Source organism: Pipistrellus kuhlii, unplaced genomic scaffold (genome assembly GCF_014108245.1).
Source record: "Pipistrellus kuhlii isolate mPipKuh1 unplaced genomic scaffold, mPipKuh1.p scaffold_m20_p_6, whole genome shotgun sequence".
NCBI classification, from domain to species: Eukaryota; Metazoa; Chordata; class Mammalia; order Chiroptera; family Vespertilionidae; genus Pipistrellus; species Pipistrellus kuhlii.
In genome coordinates this window covers 26,971,969-26,990,749 of record NW_023425562.1, presented here as the reverse complement: position 1 = coordinate 26,990,749, position 18,781 = coordinate 26,971,969, and the positions used below count along the sequence as shown (strand labels likewise).

General features: G+C 49.4%; 2 protein-coding genes across 5 annotated transcripts in view; one reads left to right on the top strand and one right to left on the bottom strand.

The window, feature by feature from the left end:
• Positions 1 to 1,751, top strand: part of GNAL (G protein subunit alpha L) — an 83,182-nt gene extending 81,431 nt beyond the window's left edge. For both annotated transcript variants that reach the window (XM_036417908.2, XM_036417909.2), the window contains exons 11-12: positions 311 to 378; positions 746 to 1,751. In XM_036417908.2, the coding sequence (XP_036273801.1) occupies positions 311 to 378; positions 746 to 892 (215 nt within the window). In that variant the 3' untranslated portion in view covers positions 893 to 1,751. The remainder of the gene's footprint in view (positions 1 to 310; positions 379 to 745) is intronic.
• Positions 1,752 to 3,131: 1,380 nt separating this feature from the next.
• On the bottom strand, positions 3,132 to 18,025 carry MPPE1 (metallophosphoesterase 1). 3 transcript variants are annotated; one of them, XM_045574791.1, is made up of 10 exons: positions 18,010 to 18,025; positions 14,621 to 15,000; positions 11,962 to 12,070; positions 8,959 to 9,062; positions 7,822 to 7,896; positions 5,940 to 6,048; positions 5,710 to 5,775; positions 5,504 to 5,626; positions 4,819 to 4,959; positions 3,132 to 3,939 (listed from the first exon to the last, which is right to left on the bottom strand). In XM_045574791.1, the coding sequence occupies exons 2-10, from the start codon at positions 14,899 to 14,901 to the stop codon at positions 3,757 to 3,759; spliced, it is 1,191 nt and encodes a 396-aa protein (XP_045430747.1). In that variant the 5' UTR covers positions 14,902 to 15,000; positions 18,010 to 18,025; the 3' UTR covers positions 3,132 to 3,756. The 3 variants fall into 3 exon arrangements, with proteins under 3 accessions (XP_045430747.1, XP_036273803.1, XP_045430748.1); XM_036417910.2 differs by lacking the exon at positions 18,010 to 18,025 and adding an exon at positions 17,685 to 17,947; XM_045574792.1 differs by lacking the exon at positions 18,010 to 18,025 and adding an exon at positions 17,677 to 17,695.
• Between the last annotated feature and the right edge of the window lie 756 nt (positions 18,026 to 18,781).

Sequence of the window (18,781 nt, the reverse complement as noted above, 5' to 3'; positions counted from 1 at the left end):
TGGATGGGGAAAAGGCTCAGAAGGGCCTAGATCAGAGTGGGTGCCATGTTTGTTTGTTTTTTAATTGATCTGAGAGAGGAAGGGATAGGGAGGGAAACATCAACAATGAGAATCATTGATCGTCTGCCTCCTGCACACCCCACAATCCTGCCCGGTATCGAACTAGTGACCTCTTGGTTCCTGGGTTCCTCAACCCCTGAGCCATACCAGCCTGGCTCACAGTCCAACTTTGTCATTCCTTTCCAGTTTTCATAGAGTGGTAGTTCTGTTTCACGTTATTCAGATAAAATCCCCCTTGTAATTTCTACAGCGACACCAGATGCCGGAGAAGATCCCAAAGTGACAAGAGCCAAGTTCTTCATACGGGATCTGTTTCTGGTAAGCAATTTTATCAACTTTTTCCTGCCATCTTAAGGACGTGACTGTGCTCTGCAGTTTGCAAACGCTGACCAGCACTGAGCAAACCAGCCAGCGGCTGCCTTTTAAACGCCTGCCCTGCCTCAACTGAACTCTAAGCTTCCGCAGCCCGAGGAGGACCAGGTTCTTTGGTTTCCAGCTAAACATTCACTAGCTGGACACGCCCTACGGCTGTGTCCCTCTGTCAGACAGACACCCCAAGCCCTGAGTCTCTGGTCCAAGTGGTGCCCAGGTTCTTCTCTGAGAGTGAGGGGTGGGCTGCGGTCCCCTGTGCCCCCGGGGAAGGGAGCCAGGAGGCCCAGCAGCTCAGACGCCCCTGTGTTTGCAGAGGATCAGCACGGCCACCGGGGACGGCAAGCACTACTGCTACCCGCACTTCACCTGCGCCGTGGACACGGAGAACATCCGCAGGGTCTTCAACGACTGCCGCGACATCATCCAGCGGATGCACCTCAAGCAGTACGAACTCTTGTGAGCCGCCGGGGGCCGCCTCCTGGCGCCCTCCCCCCACCCAACCCTCCCCCCACCACCACCCTCCTGTCCACAGCCCCACCCCCAGGCTGCCCCAAGCCATGGTAGAAAGTAGGGACTTCCCAGTGTGGTCCGCACTACCGTCTGTCCTGCTCCGTGTCGGCTCCGGGGTGTGACCACCAAGCCTCTGGCTACCTCTGTTCCCCTCAGGTTTGGTTTGAAGCTTTTGTTTTCATTGACCATGACTTTCCCCACCCTCCTCGCCCTCCCCAGTCTGTCACTGCCAGCCATCCGCTCTCACTGGGGTGACACTGCAGTGCGATGTCTTCAGGTGGGGCCCCTTTGATTCATCCGGTCAGTGGTTTATTGATTCACTAAAAACCTGGGAGATGGCGGAGAAGTGCCCTTTCCCCCTGAGTTATCCAGCAGGACCGAGAGGTGCGGGCCGCCCCGGCTCTCCGGTTCTGGCTCTGAGAAGCTGCAGGCGGACCAGTGGCCGCTGCTTCTGATCTGCGTTAGCCCACGGCGCAGGAGGCCCCAGGCCACAGAGCGGCAAGAAAACCTTTTTTTTTCCCAATCATCTTCGGAGCCTCTGTTAGCCTCAGGTGTTTGGATTAGAGCTACTTGGAGCCTTTTATTTTTAGGCAGAAGACCTACCCCCTTCACTACTGGGAAGTGTGTCCCGCCTGAAAGCGATTCGCTAGACGTGCACTCTGCTCGGGCAACAGTCTTCTCTCATATACTCTCATTGTTTTATTGCTGGTTTATTACACTGTACAGATCACACAATGTAAGACTATTTTGTATAACTACGAAAAACCCTGGTAGATCTCTGTGCCTTGATTATGGCCTCCCCTGTGAAAGCAACGTGCTTTTATTGTGCTGAACAGCTAAGTATCTATGTTAGGGGTGTCGAACTCAATCAGAGAAGGGGCCAAAATCTAAAATCCAGCCTAAATCGCGGGCCGAATGGTTTACTGAACAGTCATAAACTGTCATTGTGATGGAAACGCAGCGGAGTGCAGTGATGACAGCGTGGTGCGGGCCACATTGCAAGGCCTGGCGGGACGGATTTGGCCCGCGGGCCTTGTGTTTGACACATGTGATCTATGTGGCCTGCCGCTTCTCAAAGGAAGGGAATGAATGGTATCTATGAAATTTAGGACATTTTATCAAGGTGAGACTTTGAAAGATACTCCTTGGCTTTAAAAAATTACATGTAACATATAGTAATCTTCCACATCTTACCAATAATGCTTACTGACATCACAAGCTCCCTTCAGGGAACATAGGGAACCAAGATGTTTTTTCTCTCCAGATAGTATATGTTCCTTGATTACTTTGCTGTTTCAAGATGTTTGCATGTTCCCTGAGTGGAAATGGGTTGACCATTCCCACTGTCAAAGCTTTTGAGCCACTTACTTGACCACAGGTCCCATCTTAAGCAAACAGGAAGAAAAAGACAAGCGGGTGTCCACGTTTGTGTCTGCCAGGAGACTCCAAGGGTGGCACCTTCACTTGCCTTTTGAAGAAGAAACATAGAACTTCTGTTTGAAACACAAAGTCAACATGTATGGCTATTTCTCAAATCTTGAAAGATTTGCAAATGCAGCCTCAAAAGTTATGGCACAGTGTATCTAGAAAGCAAGAATCACTGTAGCAGAGACGTTTTTCCATTCTAGCCGCAGCTACAGCTTTGAGGGTAGTGTCCTTAGGTCAGAGATCATCCGTAACAGTGTCCAAAATTGTAGTTCCACAGTACAAACCCAGAGAAGTGACAGCCTGGCCTGCATTACTTCATTAGTTTCCTTTTTAGTTTTCTGATATGTATTGGTATTTTAGAGTCTACTCTATAGTATAATCAGCATTTTTGTGATCCTTTATAAACTTACCCAATGTTAGACACTACTAGAGTAACATGAGAGGATGACTACTTTATAGACAATCAATGCCACAAACATTTTATTTTTCACCGAACTCCTGCTCCTCTCATCCTTAACTGTTGGACAAAACTCTCAGTTGAACTGAGACATGTAAAGCAGAACTTATTTTCAGTTTTCATTGCTCTTTCCAAGTAAAACATGAAAACTGAACAGATAAACCCCCCACCAAAAAAGGAAGGCATATATCATTACATGTATTACTTAATGACAACAATCCTCCTGTCACTAAACTTCCTATTTAAAAGTTTGATTGAAAAACTACACACACACACACACACACACACACACACACACACACCCTCTGGCTTAAATTACCAAGATATTTATTTTTAAATACAAAAGCCCTTCCTCACCCATTTTTCAAATTTATTTTCATCATTGATAGGCATTAAGTTGCAATTTAACACCTCAGTCTGCTAGAGAGAAAATTACATTGCTTTTTAAGTCTTGTAGACAATACTGTATATCCCTCCTCGTGTCACCTGTGGTTTTATTTTCACTGTACAGCTTTCTAATACATAGGACTTTGAGAACAACGTGGTAGGAGGACAGGCGCAAACCCGATGGTTGGTGTGTGCACGCCTCAGCCCCCCTCTCGGGGAAGGAAGGCCTGTCCAGTGCATGCACGTGATGACGTTAATTAATAGCATTTACATAGTGTACAGATACAATCTCTATTTCCACATACATTTGGGGGGGGGGAAATGAGAAAACAGACTTGTCGTGGAGTACACGTTCCATTTTCATAGCATGAGAACAGTACAGTCAACTATTTATTCTGCCGTAATTTGCATCCGTGAGTTAGCATTTCTGTGGTGCGCATCCAGACAGTCTCCTTGGGCCTCACCTCACGTGAGCACGGCCTGAAGTTCCGTTTTCCTTTGGCTTTGATATCGATTACTAAGTGCAAAAGGTCTCCTGCTCTTCACATGGTCTTAAACTTTCTGAGCAGCTTATAGCCAAAAAGAACAGGTGAGGCTACAAGTCCGAGGTGGACCAGCACGAGGACCACAAGGAAGCCCGCTGCCGCACAGTACGTGATCAGAACCGTGTCCTCCAGGGGAAGGTAGCACTTGGCCAGGGCATACTCCGTGGGCGTCAAGCTGCCCTGGAAAGGAGAGGAGAATGTGATGCTGCAGGGAGCATGCACAGCTCCCACACAACAGCACCCTACACACACAGCCGCTTCCCTGGCTGCTGAGGTGAGGCAGGGAGCGGCCCTCCTCAGTTCCTCTACCACGGAGAGGTACTCAGAGAGGCAGGGAGACGTAGAACAGGAGGAACAGGAGTGCGAGGCTGCTTTTCATGCCTCCCGATGCTAAAATCAGCAATCTGCCGCCTGGGTATATACATGTCCCAGAGGCATCTCGGCGACTTTTTGTTTGTTTGTTTGTTTGTTGTTTGTTTAGACGTATTTACTATGTGGGGTGACAGCGGGGAATGTTTTCATTTCTGACTTTGAATTTGACAACATGAGGTTTTCCCATCATCTGAGGAAGGAAGCACAAGTACCTGGCATAAAAGCATTAGGCACTGGATGCGGCAACCCAGGGGCAAAAAGAAAGGAGCTGCCACCTCGGGTGGTCCCGGATTGAAGCAGCCTCAAGCAGCGTGTGTGTGCGAGCTGCAGCCCTTTTCTGCCAGAGCTCACGGCCTGGCCCGTTAGGACAATAAGACAATAAGGAAGCTGCACCTCGCCAGTGAAGTAGTGAGCCTGTTCCCTTACAAAAGTAAACACAGAGAGTCTCATGCAGAGGACACTGCCGTCCCTGAAGGATAAACCGCTCTGCAAGCGGCTGCTCCCGCCGCCCCCCACCCCTGCCCCCCCGGAATACTGGCGGGAAGGCGTTCCCTGTGCATGTGGGGTGGGGACGTTCGTGTGTGGCTTTTGTATGTTTTTAACAGATTGCAGCTGTTGACAGTTGATGACTGTGTCGATTTAAGATACGTATGAAAGCTTTGAGACGAAAATAAACGTTCACGTTACCACGATGAAGCTGGGGTCGTTTCTGTTCCTCCAACTGAAGGACGGCACGCTGACCTCGGGGACCCGCGCCCCGTGGAGCACCTCGCAGCCGCTGTGCGTGTGGCCGCTCAGCACCAGGCGCGGCTGCAGCCACCACAGCAGCTGGCAGGGGGGACAGACAGCAGCGGGCAGTTAGCGCCGGCCCGGCCCCCCTTCCGTTAGACCTGAAACCCCTGCTTCCCAGGACCGCTCTGAGTTCTCCTTAACGTCCTCTGGTTTGACCAGATGCTACTACTCCAAGGAAGTCCAGGCTCTCAGAGAGAATCTGTTCTTCTCCTCTCAGATTTCACTGTTTTTATAAACAGCTAATGTATTTCATCATTACGTTTACATGTGATGACCAATAACATTATATAAATACGCGTTTAAGAAAGAGCATTCTAAGTCCCTAAAAACTGAACCCTACATTCCATTTCCACTTCTAAATACATTTGAGTTTGGTGGGAAGAATACAGAATAGCTGAGAATGTTATTAACTGGATATTAGCAAATAGAAGCAGATTTACTGGGGAGGGCGTAAACAAAACAATGACATGAAAATCTCAAATACTGCCAGAACCCTGTCCCTCCCCGCCCCCCGCCCAATCCCTCGGTGGAAACTACAAGACTCAGCTGGCTTCCCGTCGAGGCCGGTGAGCTGGCACACCTTCTGTGAGGCCGCCCGAGAGAGCACGTCGTATCTCTCCTTAAAGGGGATGGCCTTCTCCTCCGGGGGCGCGGCGTCCTCCCCAGAGCAGTTGGCGTCGCTCGGCCGGTAAAGCGGGAAGTGCTGCCGGATGGAGAGTCAGACGTGACTTCACGGGACCCTGCCTGGCCCTGCCCGACACCCGGAGCGCCGTCTCCCCACCTCACCTGCAGAAGCACGGGGGCCGAGGCCGGCGGCGGCTGCCCATCCCCACACCGGCCCGGGCGCAGCTCCTGCTGGTCAGAGCTCGGTCAGCGGGCCCGGCAGGCCCAGTGTCAGGCGCACGGTAGGAAGGGGAGAGGGAGCTGAGAGCGACAGAAGCACAGTGCTCCGACCGCCACGCCCGTAGGACTGGCCAGGAACAGAAGGCACCTGTGCCCTTCCCCTCACCTCCTACCTCTCGGGAGCAGTTCAGCCGGCGAGAAATGTCCACGAGCTCGGCTTCTGCTTCAGAGCAAATGCTGCAGCCATCCCCTTCCAGGGCCACGCTGTTGACCATCACAAAACTGAGGCAGAGGGAGCAGAGTCAGGGGCTGCCCGGGTGCCGCCTTCCTGCAGCATTATCCCCGCCCGGGAAATGCAACGAGGCGTCCACAGGAGGACGCGACTCCCAGAACAGCTTTACATCTGTGTGTGTGTGTGCGGGAGTCGATATTGGCATTATGGGGAGTGGAGTCCAAGACGTGGGAAAGGGTTTGTAACCCAGAACTCAGGACAAATGCAAGCGTACAGGAGCTCCCAGGACAGATACCACTAAGCCCCGCATGTGTCCCTGGGCGAGTTCCTAAGCTTCCTTGCAAAATAGGGATATAAACAGTCCACCACGCCTTCGGCTCACGGTGAGAATCAAATGAAAGAGTACAACAGAGTAGGGCCTGCTGCTGGAAAGTGAAGGTTAGACACTTAATACCTAAAGTCATGGTCGGCAAACTGCGGCTCGCGAGCCACTTGCAGCTTTTTAAGCCCCTGGAGGGTGGCTCTTCCACAAAATACCACAGCCTGGGTGAGTCTGTTTTGAAGAAGTGGTGTAAGAAGTTTAAGTTTAAAATATTCGGCTCTCAAAAGAAATTTCAATCGTTGTCCTGTTGAGATTTGGCTCTGTTGACCAATGAGTTTGCCAACCACTGAGCTAACGTGAACTATGGGCAATGTTCGGGGATGTCCGTGTACTCGGCAAACAGGCAGGGCTGGGGTGGGCCTGGGTGCTGGTTAGAGTTGACTGGTGTGGATAATCCCACACCAAGTCAGCTGCGGTTCTCCGTGGCAACCACTTAGTCATATTCTCTATGAACTCCCGTTCAATATGTTTTTATTTCCTACACCCACAGCAACGGGGCATGAAGAAAGTACCTGTGGTAAAGCTTGCTTGAACTGTAAAGAATTTTAGAGATGAGGAGCTGACTAATCAAATGACCTGAAATGTGATCGGTGTATTGAATGAAAAACTTCTTGAACCCTAGGCTCAGGGAGAAACAAACTCTGGGTCAAGTCTCCATTCTGACTCTGGAAAGGCAGCTACTAGACCCTGCCCTCCAGGCAAAGGGAGGGAACCAAGGTGTCTGTGGAGAGCCCACTGACCCCTGGTCCCTGGGGGCTTCATTCAGATCATATCATTGGATGGGCCCCGAGTACTGCTCTGGCCAAAGCCAGCAGAGTCCTGGATACCACGGGAAGGACAAGGTCAAAAAAGGACAATTTCCTCTCCCGCCTTTTCTCTTTCCACTGGTCCGCAGCTAGAATAACGTGCATGGACCATCGGGTCCGCTGTGCTCAAACACACACAGAGGCCAGTAAGGGTCAAGAGGGGGAGCTGGTGCTGATGGTCAGACTACTAGCAGAGGGTTAGGAAGCTCAGATCTAAAAGCCAAGGCTGAGGGAAGTAGGGGATAGGCACAGAGCTGCAGAGCAGTGAGCACACCAGCCGTCGAGTCCTAGGACACCAGTACAGGAACGTCCTTTACAAAGGGAAATGAGTAAATTTTGAACCAACAAAAACACTTCTCCACCAAGTGGACTGGTGAAATGTATAGCATCCACAGATCGTGCTGACAGAAAGAATAAAATTCCCTCAGTGGCTAGGCAGAGTCAGAGACTAACCCATTCGCTGTGGATTGTCAGGGGAAACTAGGGTGGTGACTCCAGTGGGGACCTTCAACGAGGAGATGAGGTGCCTTCATCAGAGACTAAACCAGGCCCCACACGCCATGGGCCTGGCCCAGCATGGCAGCCACCTCTGAAAAGGTAAGCTGCCAAGGACATAAGAATTCACAAATACTCACTTAATTCCTTTCCATGAAAACAGCCTTTCAGGGTTGAAAACTTTCTCAAATCGTTTTATTCTGTATCTGCTCATCCTACATTCAATTGTAAAAAGAAACACTTTTCAGAACGAGCCATTTTTAAGATTTTTAGGATCTGTTCATTGATTTTTAGAGAGAGAAACATCCACGTGAGAGAAAAATATCAATCGGTGGCCTCCCATATGCGCCCTGACCAGGGTTCAAACCCGCAACACACACACACACACACACACACACACACACACACACACCCTGACTACATGAACCTGTAACCTTTTGATGTAGAGAACGACGCCCCAACCAACTGAGCTACCCAGCCAGGACCAGAACAAGCCATTTTAAAACCTCTTAAGAGTTATTAGCCGAGACCAGTTTGGCTCAGTGAATAGAACATTGGCCTGCGGACTGAAAGGTCCCGGGTTCGATTCCGGTCAAGGGCATGTACCTTGGTTGCGGGCACATCCCCAGTAGGGGGTGTGCAAGAGGCAGCTGATCGATGTCTCTCGGTCATTGATGTTTCTAACTCTCTGTCTCTCTTCCTCTCTGTAAAAAACCAATAAAATATATATTTTTTAAAAAGTTATTAACACACACACACACACACACACACACACAAAAACAAAAAACTTTCAGGATTTGAGCCCCAGACAAGCATGGTTAGTTCAGGGCTCCAGTTGGCCCCAGGTTATCAAGGTGCAACTCTCGCCTCCACTACTGGATAACCATCGGGCCTACGGCAAGTGACTTACTCCCAAGGGCCTCCGCTTCCTCACTGGCACCATGAGGTGCTTAACACCGGCAGGCACATAATAAACACTACGTAAATATTGGCTATTAAAGTTTACCTCATCTTGTTTTGATTCCCAGAGAAAATAATGGGCCATTAAACGTAAGTTTCAAGTGAGAATCACCCAAAGGCGCACACAAATCATTCAGTTAAGAGCTCTGTTGAGGGTGTACGATGCACCAAGGCAAAAATCCTGGCCCTCCTGGAGCTCACATTCCGGAGCTTACACTTCACACGGATTTCCCCCACAGTCCAGTCTGAACCTGTAGCAGGTTCAGAATCACAGTCAGCGAGCGCGCCCTGTGGCAGTGCTGTGGTGAACTACTTACTGGTAGTGGAAGCCAATGTCGTGGTTGCCAACAACTACCTTCAGCTGCACGTGACCTGGGTGTCTGAACATTTTCTGAAACCTCTCCACATCGTCCGCCCAGGCCTGTGGGATAAAACGGTCACTGTGAGGCCCAGGAAACCTTCTCTTCTCTGCTGCTCCCCATTCTGATGGTGAGACTTTAGTGCCCCTGTCCAAATCAGATGTCCATGAAGCTAATGTAGAACTTAGGACTTTTAATTTTTTATGTCAAACTTCTTTTTCCAAAACCAACTTAATATTTTTATTGTTTCATTTAATGCCAAAATTTAATTAAATGCTATCCCCATCTTAAAAAATTAACTGGCAACCCTCCACGCCCCTCCCCCTCCCCCCAAAAAATATATTTGGTTCATACAGCTACTTTTTTAACATCCCCTGAAAATGACACAAGGACCCCAGCTTGGGAATCACATCAGATCTGGACATGTTATAAGAACAGACTCTTAGGACATATTAAGTCAATTCACGCGTCTCTGCCAAGACAAGGACAAGCATTAGCATTTCACGGTGGCCACAGCGGAGGAAGTGAGGCCTGATGACATGGGGAAGAAACAAAATCTAACTATTAAATCTTAAGAATTATGTTCACATAGTTCCTATTTTTATTAAGCTTAAAAATATCAATTGGCCGAAACCGGTTTGGCTCAGTGGTAGAACGTCGGTCTGCGGACTGAAAGGTCCCAGGTTCGATTCTGGTCAGGGGCATGTACATTGGTTGCGGGCACATCCCCGGTAGGGGGTATGCAAGAGGCAGCTGGTCGATGTTTCTCTCTCATCGATGTTTCTAGCTCTCTATCTCTCTCCCTTCCTCTCTGTAAAAGAATCAATAAAATATAAAATTAAAAATTAAAAAAAATATATGTCAATTGGATAACACTAGGATCGACAATACCTAGTTAACTAGAAATCAACCTCATCCTGAATGTTTTAAGTATGGCCCAACCTAGGGAAATATGCTGTATAGAATCCTTCAGTGCATTTACAAAGACTCCACTCCAACAAATAATATTTAGAGTTAGAATAATATAAAGTCAGAATAACATAAAATTAGAAAAACATAAAATGTTGCCCTTAATTTGGAAAAGCAAAATAGATATTCATCTCATTTTATAACTAGTTGCTTTTTACAGATAGCATTTCCACGAGCTCCTATTTAACTTTGAACTAGATTACAGCAAACATTGCAACCTATAAACATTGGGTTTCTATCATTTCTGGACCAAGACTTCCTCTGTACAGCTTTTCGATTGTCCTGTGAAATACCAATGGATTTTAATATCTTCCAAAAACCATTAATGACTAAACTTTTTTAACTAAGTGGCAAGAAGAACTTGTTTTAATTATTATTAACTAGAGGTCCAGTGCCCAGTGCACAAAATTTGTGCACAGGGAGGGGAGGGAGGGAAGGGAGATGTCCCTCAGCTTAGCCTGCACCCTCTCCAATCTGGGATCTCTCTCACAATCCAGGACTACTGGCTCCCAACTGCTCGCCTACCTGCCTTCCTGACTGCCCCTAACTGCTTCTGCCTGCCAACCTGATCACCCTCTAACCATTCCCCTGCCAGCCTGATTGATTCCTAACTGCTTCCCTGCCAGCCTGATTGCCCCTAACTGCCCTTCCCTACAGGCCCGGTCGCCCCCAACTTCCCTCCTCTGCCAGCCTGGTCACTCCTAACTGCCCTCCCCTGCAGGCTTGATTGCCTCCAACTGCCCTCCCTTGCAGGCCTGGTCCCTCCCAACTACCCTCCCCGGCTGGCCATCTTGTGGCAGCCATCTTTGACCACGTGGGGGCAGCCATCTTATGTGTTGAAGTGACAGTCAATTTGCATATTACTCTTTTATTATATAGGATAAAGGCCTGGGTGGGGGCCAGCTGGTTTGCCCTGAAGGGTGTCCCGGATCAGGGTGGGGGTTCCCTTGGGACATGGGGAGGCCTGGGCGAGGGGCCTATGGTGGTTTCCAGGCTGGCCACACCCCCCAGCAACCCAAGCAGAGGCCCTGGTATCTGGGATTTATTTATCTTCTGTAATTGAAACTTTATAGCCTTGAGCAGAGGCCAGGGCCAGCCAGGAAGCTTGGCATCCTCCATCACTGCAGGCAACCCAAGCCTCCTACTCTCTCCAGTTCCATGGCTGCCACCATTTTTGTTGGGATTGATTTATCTTCTATAATTGAAACTTTGTAGCCTTGAGGGGAGGCCAGGGCCAGCCAGAGCAGTCAGGAAGCTTGGCTTCCTCCATTGCTGGGGAAACCCACGTCTCCTGCTCACTCCATGGCCACAACCATCTTGGTTGGGTTAATTTGCATCCTTTGCTCCTGATTGGCTGGTGGGCGTGGCTGGTGGGTATGGGCTGGTGTACAGTCGATTTGCATGTTTCTCTTTTATTAGTGTCGATTCCAGAAATGTAATAAGCAAAGCAGTGACAGCTAAGGAGAGAACAGCCTCTCTTATCATCACCTCAATACCCCACAGAGGCCTCAGGACCCCTGAAGGTAGAGGAGCTGCCCACTAAGCCCCCAGGGCTCCTTCTGCACCTTTCCCTCAGAAGAAAGGAAACAAGAGGAACAAGTAATTTATATATCACAGTTCTTACAAATTAGTGGCTAAATAAGAGTGTAAAGTCAAATCACATTGCACTGTGTATTCTGTCATTTTGGTGACGACCGAAATAGCATCCATCTTGCCAATTTCCCCCTTTTGAAAGAGGTTCGTGGGAATGTGCCTTCCAACCACGTCTGGCTAATCAGCATATTTCCTACACAGACAAATATAAAATCAGTCAACCTAACTCGAGATTGGCATTAGACACAGACCCTCCTAACCTTCAAGACAAGACTATGCATTGTTAATATTAATATTAAGCAAAACTTCCACCCCTCCCTGACTTTGCTCCGTGCATTTGCGGGCTGCCTACACAGGCTGTGAAAGCAGGATGAGGGCACCAGGACTGAAGGATCCTACCTGGGGGGAGCTCCACTTCCCTTCATCAAAGATGTCTCCCAGAATGAAGACGACTTCCGGCTGCAGCAACCACAGAGCCGTCTGGAAGGCTCTCTCCATTTGCCACTCCCTGGAGGCAATGGAAAAGGGCATCAGGCTGTTTCCTGGGTGGAGCCCACATCCATCTTATGGGCCATTTAAAAGGCGAACGAAATGGTCCCCTATTCCTCCTTCACTGGCCCCATCCTCGCATTCGCATCCACTGCCCCGAAGGACCAAAGAAAGGATTCTGATTAAATGTACCAGAGAGTAGTCAGTCAATTTGCATGTTTGTTCTGTTGCTGTGGCTGCTTCTTCACACCTATCGAATGCTGACTCCTCCGATGGTGCCCACAGAGCAGGCCCCACGCTGCACCCCGAAGCCAACACTCAGTCGTGAGCGCCCGGGGATCTGAGGGCTCAATGCAGCTTCCAAAGCTGCCCAGGGTAGACTGATTCTGCAGGACACCGAGCAGATGGCAGCACCTGGTTTAACTTCCACTGCCTGAAGAGACCTCCACTTCCTGCCCTCAGAGCTGGGGCGAGACCATGAGAGAAGCACACTCGCCAACATCAGCTTTAGGTGAACAAGTGGAAGTCAAGAGCCTGGAGCTGGAACCCGACAGGCCATGGCTTAGCATCCCAGCTCCACCCAAGAACCAGCGGTGACGCTTTGAGAATGCTGCCTCCTCTCTCTGGCTCCTAGCTTCTTAGCTTCTTCGTGGGTAAATGAGGATCACGGAAACCTGCTTTCACGGGGTAGTTGTAGGATTAAGGGAGAGAGTATTTGTAAAGAGCCGGCACAGCGTAGGTGTTCAAAAATGTCAGTGCTTCCTCAGCCCTGCCTCTCTTTTCCCCTAACCAACTGTGTCGTTTTCCTAAAGATCCCAATACTTCCCTCCTTTTTACAGCATCTTTCCTGGCTGCTTCCGCCCTGTTAAGGAGGACTGTCCCGTCCTGGGCATACACATAGGGGACAGTAACTTTTGGTCAGAGGAGACTTTTCAGGCCCCTTGTAAACTGCTGCATGGTACAGCTTCACTCAAGATACCTCCCATAATACAGTCCTCAGCTTTTCTTGACTTAATGTTAGTTGCCCTGGAGAAGCATCTAGAAGGAGCCACAGCAACAGAACAAAGAAGGCTACTTGGGGGACTGAGCATAAATAAAGCACAATTTGTAAGACCCAAACAAAACCAAAGAAGCTCAGTCTCATCCTGGCCTTCTCTAGGTCATGCCTCTTATGGCTTGAAACTAGGAGTAAAAAGTACAGCAGCCCCTCCATCTGCCCTTCTTTCGTCTTGTCTTCTTCACCCACCCCTGGGGACATCACACATCTTCCCCTGCCACCCAACATAAGGCCCATGTGCTCTGAGGCCATTGCTATTCGCAAGAATAGACACCTATTCAGCGAGACACAAGTGAAGCCATGGGAAGGAAAAGGGGTCAGCTTACAGGGCACAGGGATGAGAAGGGAGCTCTGCTGACCGGTGGTCGGAAGCCCCCATCCATCACCTCTTGGTGGGCCTTGTTCAAAGAAGCCAAGAGATGGAAGCAACCCCCAAGTCCATCGACGGGTGCGTGGGTAAACAAAATGTGGTGTAAACCTACCGTGGAATCTTACTCAGCCTTAAAAAGGAGGGGAATTTTGACACATGCTATAACACAGATGAACCTTGGAAGACATTATGCTAAGTGAAATAAGCCAGTCACAAGCGAACAATTACAAATACACTTATATAAGAATGTAAGCTTAAGCCCTGGTGGGTGGCTCAGCTGGTTGGAACGTCATCCCATACACCAAAAAGTTGCGTTGATTCCTGGTCAGGGCACATACCTAGGTTACAGGTTTGATCCCCAGTCAGGACCAGTGCCGGAGGCAATCGATCAATGATTCTTTCTCTACACGGACGTGTCTCTCTCTCTCTCTCCCTCTCTATCTTTCTTTCTCTATCTCTTTATCTCTCCCCACCCACCCACCCCTTCCTCTTCCTCTGTCTCTAAAGCTGAATAAAAAAAATAGTCGGGTGAGGATTTTAACGAAAGATGTTTAAGATGATGACTTTTATGTCGTGTGTATTTCGCCACCATTAAAATTTCTTAAATGCCTTCTGTGGGGAAACAGACAGACAGCGCTGGGCAGGTCTAAGGTGGAGACAGGAGTCGATCCTCCCCCAGGGAAGCAGCCACAGCCACCTCCTGCTGCCACAGTGGACCAAAACCAAGCAAGCTCAACACACACCCCAGTGCCCGGGAGAGAGTCCGCCCGGCCCAGGAGAAAGGAAGCCCACTTCGCTGACCACAGCCACATGCTGGGCACTGCCATGGGCATTTTCGTCATACAGCCTGTGGCACTTCTCGTGTTAACCCCGTTACAGACAAGGAGGCAGAGACAGGCTCAGAGGGCCCCAGTGACTTGTCCCAAGTCATGAGACTCAGACCCAGTCCTCCCTTCCAAATTCTGGGTCTTTGTCTATAACAGATGCTCAGTGAATAGTAAGTTCAAGAAGTCAACTGCCCCATGTTTCCCTTTGAGAGGAAAACAAAGAGTATCCTGGAGCCATTAAGCCTGGCCAGCGGGGAGAGCACGATACCTTTTTGCCTACAGAATTTCAGAAAGATTCCTGATGTTAGCTCTTACCTCCGTAACTTGTCTAGCCAGTGGCCTCTGATTTCCCCAAGCAAGTGGGTGTCAGCCAAAAACATGGCGTTCAGGACAGGTTTGAGAGTCCCTGGTTCCCGGTCACGGGCTGCAGTTTTCACCTCGGGCCAATTACACCGAAGGATCACTAAGTAATAGATAAAAAATTCACAAAACAGAAGCACGGAACAGACAAAAGCTGTGAGTTTCAACAGCAAGAAACTCCTTCTCTTCCACAGATGAGAATTCAGCCTTCCAAACCCAAATCGGAGAGCAGCCATTCCTCCGGCCCAGCAGCTGCCCGCAGCCACGACTCAGATCCACGAGGAAATTGGAATCCCAGGGAAGGTGCAGATGATGTCCAGGTCTTAGCCATGAACCTACAGAGAAAAGGGAAAGGATTGGTCTGTGGTTCTATATGAAGAACTAAGGAGCCCTGGCTGGTTTGGCTCAGTGGACAGAGCATCGGCCTGCAGACTGAAGGGTCCCGGGTTCAATTCCCATCAAGGGCACATGCCCAGGTGGCAGGAGGCAGCCGATCAATGGTTCTCTCTCATCACTGGTCTTTCTATCTCTCTCTTCCTCTCTGAAATCAATTTAAAATTTTTTTCTCAATGGAATATGGAGTCACAGAATTCTATCTACATTCCCAACTGAACAAACTGTCCTCTACTCTTACAGCGATAATATGTCTGATTACTGATAACCAGGTAGGCCAGAATAACGCTATTAGAATTGCTGCCCATTCGGCTGATAAAACTTTACTACTACTTTGGAAATCATTCAGTGAAAATCAATCAGATGGATGCTTTTAGTTAGCAGACATAATAGGGAAAGTCCACAAATATTATTGTAATTTGATTCCTAGAAGGAGTCACCTCTCCAGGACCTTACACCAATAGGTCATAATCCCTTTGTAATGTGCTGGTGTGAATTCATCATTTTTCTACACTCTTTTCCCCACAAAACAGTGATTATTCACACACAGTGTGCTTCCGAGATCCACGCAATGCCATTCCCTCCCTTGCTCAAAGGACAGAATCCAACAGAGCCACCATCTCTGAATACTGCGTCAGATTATATATACTTTCACAATACGGGCTTTTTATCTGCATATTAGCCTTGAAAGTCTGGGTGGCCTTCTGTAATAAGACATCCACGCACAGTGGTTCTCTACGGGAAACTTTAGAATGCTGATAGATGCATCTGAGTCAGAGATGGACTTCGTATCCTATAACGAAGGCATCTGTTGTTGATCCTCTGAGGAGAATGGTTAATAAAAGGATGGCCTGAGATAGGATATAAGAGGTGGCATTCTACAGAAGGTTCCTCAGCTAATGCTCAAGACAAACATTTTATTTTATTTTTTAAATATATTTTGTTGATTTTTTTACAGAGAGGAAGGGAGAGGGATAGAGAGTTAGAAACATCAATGAGAGAGAAACATCGATCAGCTGCCTCCTGCACACCCCTAACTGGGGATGTGCCCGCAACCAAGGTCCATGCCCTTGACCGGAATCAAACCTGGGACCTTTCAGTCCACAGGCCAAAGCTCTATCCACTGAGCCAAACCGATGTGTATATATTTAAAATATACAGCGTGATGATTTGAGATTGTGAAATGATTACCACAATCGAGTTTATTAACACATCTATCATCTCACATAGTTAGCTTTTGGATGTGGTGACAACGCTTAAGATTTATTCTCTTAAACTTTTGCCCAGACTTGTGGCGCTGCCCGCAGAGCTGGAGTGCTCTGTAGCCTCCAGGTCACCATCCATTTTTAAAAAAGAAAACAAGAAAAATAATCTTATAAATAATAATATAACAATAAACTGTTTTCCATTCTCAGGACTGTAAACCTAACTTCCCCCCACCCTGTAATTATAGTATTGTTCTATACTCCCCAACACATAAGAATAGTAGCTACAGTCTACACTAGAGAGCAAAATATTTTATCCATTGACTGATTTTTAACTTCAAAATTGTTGAATATTTAATATATTTTATTGATTTTGTACAGAGAGGAAGGGAGAGAGAGAGAGAGTTAGAAACATCGATGAGAGAGTCATCGATCAGCTGCCTGTTGCACACCCCTTACTGGGGATATGCCCGCAACCAAGGTACATGCCCTTGACCGGAATCGAACCCGGAACCCTTCAGTCCCCAAGCCGACACTCTATCCATTAAGCCAAACCGGTCCCGGCAAAATTGTTGAATATTTAAATTCCTTCCCCACTCCAAAGCAAAATGTAAAACAGAATGTAAACACAAAGTTTATATTCTGGCCAGTGTGGCCCAGTTGGTTGAGCTCCCTCCAGTGCACAAGGCAGTTGCTGGTTTTTTTGTTTTGTTTTGTTTTTAAATATATTTTATTGATTTTTTACAGAGAGAAAAGGAGAGGGATAGAAAGTTAGAAACATCGATGAGAGAGAAACATCGACCAGCTGCCTCCTGCGCACCCCCTACAGGGGATGTGCCCACAACCAACGTACATGCCCCTGAGCATTATAGAACCTGGGACCTTTCAGTCCGCAGACCGATGCTCTACCACTGAGCCAAACCGGTTTCGGTGGCATTTGCTGGTTTGATTGCAGTCTGAGCTCATGCCTGGGATAAGGGCTCAATCCCCTATAGGGGGCGTGCAGGAAGCAGCCATCCGCGTTTCTCTCCCTCTCCCTCTCTCTAAAAATCAATAAAAACATATTTTTTGAACGTTTACTATGCACTGGCCTGTCATTTTTTTTCGTGTTTTGCTGGTTATCTTAAGTATATTATTACCACAATGTCGTCAAGGGTTATTTGTGGTTAAAATTTCTATCTTAAATATTTTAAAACAAAAGTTTTTTTTCTATCTATATCATAAACTAAGAAGCGAGAAACCCCTACGATTGAATAACACGGGCCTTCCTTCAGTGATAGTGATTTTCCCAGCAAATAACTGTTTTCTTTTCCAATAGGTGAGCTTGCAAGGTTAAAAGGGCAGGGAGGATCCAGCTTGCAGGAACAAGAAATAGCAATGAACCTCGAAGCATAAACATTATAGCACGGTTACCAGGATACCTGTAAGACCCCACTGGCCCTGGAGCTCGGCATCCCACAACGCGTGCAGATCGGAAGGCAAGGACCCCGGATTTCACGGGTCCTCTGAAACCCGCCGCGCACCGCAGTGCTTCCTGTTCCGCATCGTGGCCGGGCGGGTCCCGGTCGCCCTGGAACCCCGCCCCTGCGGCCTCAATCAGGCCCGCCCCGCCCGCCTGGCACCCACATTCTGCAGCTGGGGCTCCGGAGCCCGCGGGCGGTGCAGGCGGAGCTGGCCGGCCTGCGCCCCCGGGAAGGGAAGCACAGTCTGGGCTCCAACAATAAATGCAATAAAAACAACACATACACGCGGCTGCACCGTCCTCAACCACTGGTCCCCGGGGCCAGCCTTTTACAAGTCTTCTAGACGGAGCCCTGAGTCGCTCATCGGAACCCCCGGGAAGTCGCTGCAAACCGGCGTCGGCCTGGGACAGGAGCTGCACCCCAGAAACGCGGGGGGGGGGGGACGCGCGGGAGAGAAGCCACTTGGGCACGGAAAGGCCGCTGGGACGCAAGATTGCCTCCTGCCGGGCCGGGAGCCGGCGGGCTCGGGGCTGCCGCGCGCTCGGTCCCCCTGATCATGCACGGCGGCCGGGGAGGCTGGAGCGATCCTTTCCGTAATGCACGGCCTCGGCTCGGACCCGAGCGGCGGGCTCCCGCGGGCAGTGCGCCCCGCCCTCCGCGCCTGGCCGAGCCGCGCTCCGGGCGGGGCCCCCGCAGGCCGGCTGGGCGCGCTGAGAGCCACTCGCGGCCCGAGGCGCTCCGGGCGGGCTGGGTGCGGGTCCCCGGAGCAGCCCCCGCGGGGACGCCCGCTGCCCTGGCCTCATTGTGGCGTGGTCCCTGGGATGGCTGGCTCCCTCCCGGAAGCGAGCTGCTCGGGCCCCATTGTGGCGTGGTCCCTCGGATTGCTAGCTCCCTCTGCCTTCCGCTCCTGGAGGACCACACTATGTCTTCCATCTTCAGGGCCTGGCCCAGGGCCTTACAGAAAAGGGTGATGGCTAAAGGAGCCGGTCACAGTGACTGTTCTGGGGTTTCTTTCTGTTTTCCTTTAACTCATGCTACTGATGTTGTAACAGTAT

What these genes read in the sequence shown, in the direction of transcription:
- MPPE1 (XM_045574791.1), bottom strand. Translation starts at nt 14,901, where the DNA reads ATGGCTGCTCTCCGATTTGGGTTTGGAAGGCTGAATTCTCATCTGTGG. An exon ending in GGAAGTGGAGCTCCCCCCAG is followed by an intron (nt 9,063 to 11,961) that starts GTAGGATCCTTC and finishes TTTATCCCACAG; the next exon opens with GCCTGGGCGGACGATGTGGA. An exon ending in CGGCCCCCGTGCTTCTGCAG is followed by an intron (nt 5,627 to 5,709) that starts GTGAGGTGGGGA and finishes TCCATCCGGCAG; the next exon opens with CACTTCCCGCTTTACCGGCC.